Source organism: Euprymna scolopes, chromosome 35 (assembly GCF_053919585.1).
Source record: "Euprymna scolopes isolate OS-2025 chromosome 35, ASM5391958v1, whole genome shotgun sequence".
NCBI classification, from domain to species: Eukaryota; Metazoa; Mollusca; class Cephalopoda; order Sepiida; family Sepiolidae; genus Euprymna; species Euprymna scolopes.
In genome coordinates this window covers 58,664,638-58,669,645 of record NC_136516.1, presented here as the reverse complement: position 1 = coordinate 58,669,645, position 5,008 = coordinate 58,664,638, and the positions used below count along the sequence as shown (strand labels likewise).

Genomic DNA, 5,008 nt, shown 5'->3' with positions numbered 1-5,008 from the left:
GCCGGGTACCCCCACTAGTATATATATATATTCAGGTTTGAGATGTTCAAAAGTCGAGACTAATGAATACAACAAGGTTGTTAGATAGTGCTCAATAACAAGAACTTAATATTTTTTTAGGGTAAACAGTTACATATGGTCGCTACAAACAGCCATCTGTTTCAGTCAATGAGACTTTCTCAGGCAACCCTGAATCCATCGACGCCACAAAGAAAAAGGGGGGGGGGAAGGGAGCTCTTCAAAAAAAGAAAAAAACTATAAAAAGTTGCAAGCTTTCTAAAAAAAAAGGATAAAAAATGGAGAGATTGCATTTAAAACTTTTGGAAAATTTTTTTTTTTTTTTTTTTTTTTTTTACAAAGGCGTCACCACATTATCAAGGCCCAGAGGCCACTCAAGGATAAGGGTTAAAGAGTGTACAGTAGAAATTGGTCAAAATAGTAATCATTAGTAATGAAAATTTGGTAAATTTGATAACTTATATGGAACGGCTCATCAAGAACTTATTTACTTTAGACTTGAACACAACCATATTGTAGTCAGCCGGAAAGCAGGAAAACGGAAGACAATTCCACAGGCGTGCAGTTCTAAGAAAGAAGCTTTGTTCATGGAATCTACGTTTAGGTTTAGGCACAGATAAAGAGTGGGGGAAATTATTGATAGTGTTTACAGCTAGACGAGTGTTTCTTGTGAAAGTTTGGCGAGGGGGGACCATAGATTGAAGCTCAGTTGAACACTTTCCATGAAAATAACGATACATCAGAGACAAACTCGCAACATCTCTTCTGTGAGATAGAGGTTGCAAGGAGGAGAAAAGGACATCTCCTACGAGGCTACGAAGTCTATTTTGAACTCTATCAAGGCAGGACAAGTCCTTTCTAGCAGCTCCTGCCCAGATGTGGCAACAGTATTCCATCCTTGGACGTACCTGGCTCTTATATAGGTAGAGAATAGCATCAGCAGTGAGATATCTACTGGATCGATAGAAAGATCCCACCATTTTTCCAGCAGCCTTGGCAACAGATTTGATATACGTGTTCCATTTAAGATCAGGAGTAATGGTCAAGCCCAGAAGCTTGTCAAAACTTGAGGCCTCCTGAAGACGAGAGCCATTCATTTCAATTGATGACAAATGTGAATTAGAATGTTGATGATGTAAAGAGAGAAGCTTGGTTTTAGATGCATTAAAAGTAACCAGCCACTCCTTTCCCCATTGTACTACGTGCTCAAGATCAGAGGAGAGAGAATTGGAGAGAACTTGGTCGTTTACTGTCTTAGATGTGCTACCATAAATGGTAGTGTCGTCAGCATAAATGTCTACAAATGATGTAAGGATATGATTTGGAAGATCATTAATGTAGATCAGGAAAAGAGTTGGGCCCAGGATGGATCCCTGAGGGACACCGGCATTAATACTGTGAGCTTCTGATTTTTGCCCCTCAACTCAAAAACAGTTTATAGCTGGATATAAATATTAAATGATTAAAGTGGGTCATATTTTTACTGGAACTGTGGACTGTATAGGAGAGTGGGTATGGGGGTAGTTCTGTTTATAAACTGATTTTCAAGTGTCAGGGAAAAAAGTTTGCAAATGTGTTCGTTGACATAATGAGTCAAGTGTCAGGAGAAGGTTGAAGTTAGGTAGGGGTAGGGAGATTAATGAAAAGTAATAGAAAGAGAAGAGAAAAAGAATTGTCTCTATTATGGAGAATGAAACGTTAATAGACTTATGCAGACATATTCATACCGAGACACACATACATATATACGTGTGCACACATCTATATGTATACGGTCTCTCCTTTTTTTATTCATCTATATGTATGCAATCACTCCATTTTTTATCCTTCTTTTTTTAGAGAGTTCGCAACTTAGTTTTTTTTCTCTTTTTCTTTGTGGCGTCGATGGGTTCAGGGTCGCCTCATTTACTGAAACAGATGGCTGTTTGTAGCGACCATATGTAACTGTTTACCCTCATATATATATATATATATATATATATATATATATATATATATATATATATATATAACGAAAGTTTCTTTTTTATATAAAAATAAAATTTTATTAACAAAAACGAAATAATTTAATTTTTTAAGTAAAAAAGTCAATTTGGTTTACCTTTTTGGTATTTCATAAGTCCAACTCATTAGTGACACTGTTCACTTTTATAGGTTTTCGGGTATGCTTACAACGAATAAACATCCCAACCTCAGAATGCCCACCAACCTTTTTAGCATACCCGAAAACCTATAAAAAACTGGCATGTCGAATGTGAACGATGAATTGAACGTAATGTAAAAATGTACCGATTTTAAAAAGGAACGAAATTTAAATTTCTGTTCCATTTTTACAACAACCGTTAAAAAAAAAAAAAAAAAAAGCATTCTCTGGAAGTTTTTTTGAAGAGTTAAAGTTTTCTTCGCGAAAAAACTCTGTGCCTAGTTTTGCTCTTGTGAAGAGGCAAGAAGCTTCACGTTGACTGTTAGAAAGCAATTTCTGTTTATAAATAAAGTTTACAGCTTCCTATTTATTTTCAATCGCAGCACAAGTAATCAATGAATGACAAATTTTTTTGGCACAGATGTCTTTTAATTTTTCTTTCTTTCTTTTTTATTTTTGGGCTAATCGAAAATTAACCATACGAACAATCCCGCAGTAAAATCCATATAAATAAATATTAAAAAAAAATACCTTAACCATACATTTTGTCTACATTATTCATATATTTTTATACAGAAAAATATATTATAATTTAAGATTATAAGTCATTAACTTATTTGTTTATTGTAATTGCGATTGCAAATTGTTATACAATAATTATTTACTGCGGAGTTAGTACTTGTGACGTCACACCCATCTTTAGATAGTGATGTCGTCCAGCTTTTGATATTATCTCCATAGCTGATGTTTTCTGTTTCCTTTGCAGTTTAAATCTGCGAGATAAATCCATCTTTGTCTAATAATAATACCGAGGCATAATGTCAGACCGAAAGGCTGAATTGGAGCGTAAGAAAGCTCGGCTTGAACAGATGAGAAAAGAGCGACAAGAGAAAGAGCAACGACGGAAGCAGAAAGATGTAAGAAATTTCCTTTTTTTTTTTTTTTTTTTAATGAAAATTAATTTCTTTGATGATGCTCTTTTATCTTGGTGAATAGTAGAATAACATAGCGAATGTTTGATTATTTTGAAAAAAATGTAACTGTATGAAAATTTAAACATTATTTTGTATCATTTATCTCTTTCCTTTATTTAAGTTGGGAGTGGAAGTCCATGTTGATATGTGGCGTCGTCAGATGGTGTATAGCGGCCACTCATTTGCATAATTTATGCATGCCATGAATCACGCTCTCTCTCCCCCCCCCCCGTATTTTAACCAAATGCGTTTCTTTCTTTCTTTCTTTCTCGGTATATATTTTTCTTCTGCGTTTATCCAGCTGAGTCTGCGTTAACTTTTTCCATCTAGATGTTTGATTGCAACAGTTATACTCTGGTCGATGATTCGCACCGGCTGTCACCCAAAAGATTTTTACATAGCACCGATCACCTAATGTTGCTTTTTACTTCAGTCTTACGTGGACTGGTGTGACATCTTCAGATATAAGGAGTGGTTACAGGCACCAACTGTGAATTCTGCATTTCGTGTTTTGTCGGACTGTACCAATTTCGCTAATGCCCGAATTAAAAAACTGACCTTATGTCTAACTTTATCCCTGTGCCCCCCTCCCAAATAGTGACAACCGATAACGTTTTAAAGAAAATACCTAATGTAATCCATTTCATCGCTTTTACCGATGAAAATGTGACAATGTTTGAGAGGTAATGTTGACATCACCACCAGCACCACCACCCCAAATATACTTTGTCATTGTGTGCGATGATTTTTTTTTATCCAAATCACTTTGATCTGTAATATCTAATTAAAAACAAAGGTACTAGTGCAGAGAGTGATTCTCGCGTAAATAATAAGGTTATTATTTAAAAAGCCATTCTTAACATGGGGAGGTTTTGTACCTATTCTATACTTCAACCTTACAATTGAATAAAAATACATATAAAACTTTAATTAAACTTGGAAATACGATTTAAAAAATAGAGCGGATCACTCTCTGCACTAGCACCAAAAAAATAAATAAATAAATAAATAAATAAAAAATATAGTGACATTGCCAAACCAAAAGGAAAACTCCCATCTATTTTATCGTCTTGTTGTTGACCCGACTTCTGTTTAGTCGTTCGTTGTCCATTCCAAACGTTAAAAAATGCTTCAATAAATATATTGTAGAGGAAGCATTGATTCATCTACAATATATTTATCTTTTTATTCTTAAAAAAACCCTTACACTTTGAAAACCATTCCATATTGTATCAAGTAGCTTTAAAATCCGTTTTTACTGATCTGCAGTATTGAGATATTAACGTCATTACAGCTTTTTTTGTATGCGTCAATGTTAGTTAATATTTGCTTTGTCGAAAATAATTTGAACATTTTGATATTTTCGTTTAAAGCTGGATTAGGTGCAACAATGAAAATGCCATTTTATTGTTTATATTGAAACGCCGTGTTTTTTTCTATGCACCTGCACCATAACTGGAGGAAATATCAAATACAATAAATATAAATTAGTGTTTTCTGTTTTATGAACCTAGGTTACATTTTGATTACTTGCTGTTATAACTCATTACCGAATTTCTAGGTGTGTCAGGAACTTCGTGAAAATTATTTAATAATTCGACCCCGTCTTTCCAAGCTTATAAGTACTCGAAAAATGTAATTCAAACCCTAATTTTTTTTTCAATTAAAGGAGCAAGGACCAAGGTTTCATTTAAATAAAACAAAAAATACAAACAACGTGGTTAAAAAAAAAAGTTTTAAACTTCGGACTTTACAGGTAAATTTAAAAAAAACTTTTTTTTTTGTTTTAAATTAGAATATATTATTTATTGATCTTTTATCTTCAATTTGTGATATATAAAACTTTGGCACATAAATTATTTACTTTTCAGTA

At 33.6% G+C, this 5,008-nt stretch overlaps 1 protein-coding gene across 29 annotated transcripts in view; it reads left to right on the top strand.

Annotated features, from left to right (window-relative positions):
- The first annotated feature begins 2,824 nt into the window (after positions 1 to 2,824).
- The window catches only part of LOC145259864 (cytoplasmic dynein 1 intermediate chain 2-like), a 227,664-nt gene continuing 225,480 nt past the window's right edge, over positions 2,825 to 5,008 (top strand). For all 29 annotated transcript variants that reach the window (XM_080117741.1, XM_080117738.1, XM_080117730.1 and 26 more), the window contains exon 1: positions 2,825 to 3,078. In XM_080117741.1, the coding sequence (XP_079973867.1) occupies positions 2,980 to 3,078 (99 nt within the window). In that variant the 5' untranslated portion in view covers positions 2,825 to 2,979. The remainder of the gene's footprint in view (positions 3,079 to 5,008) is intronic.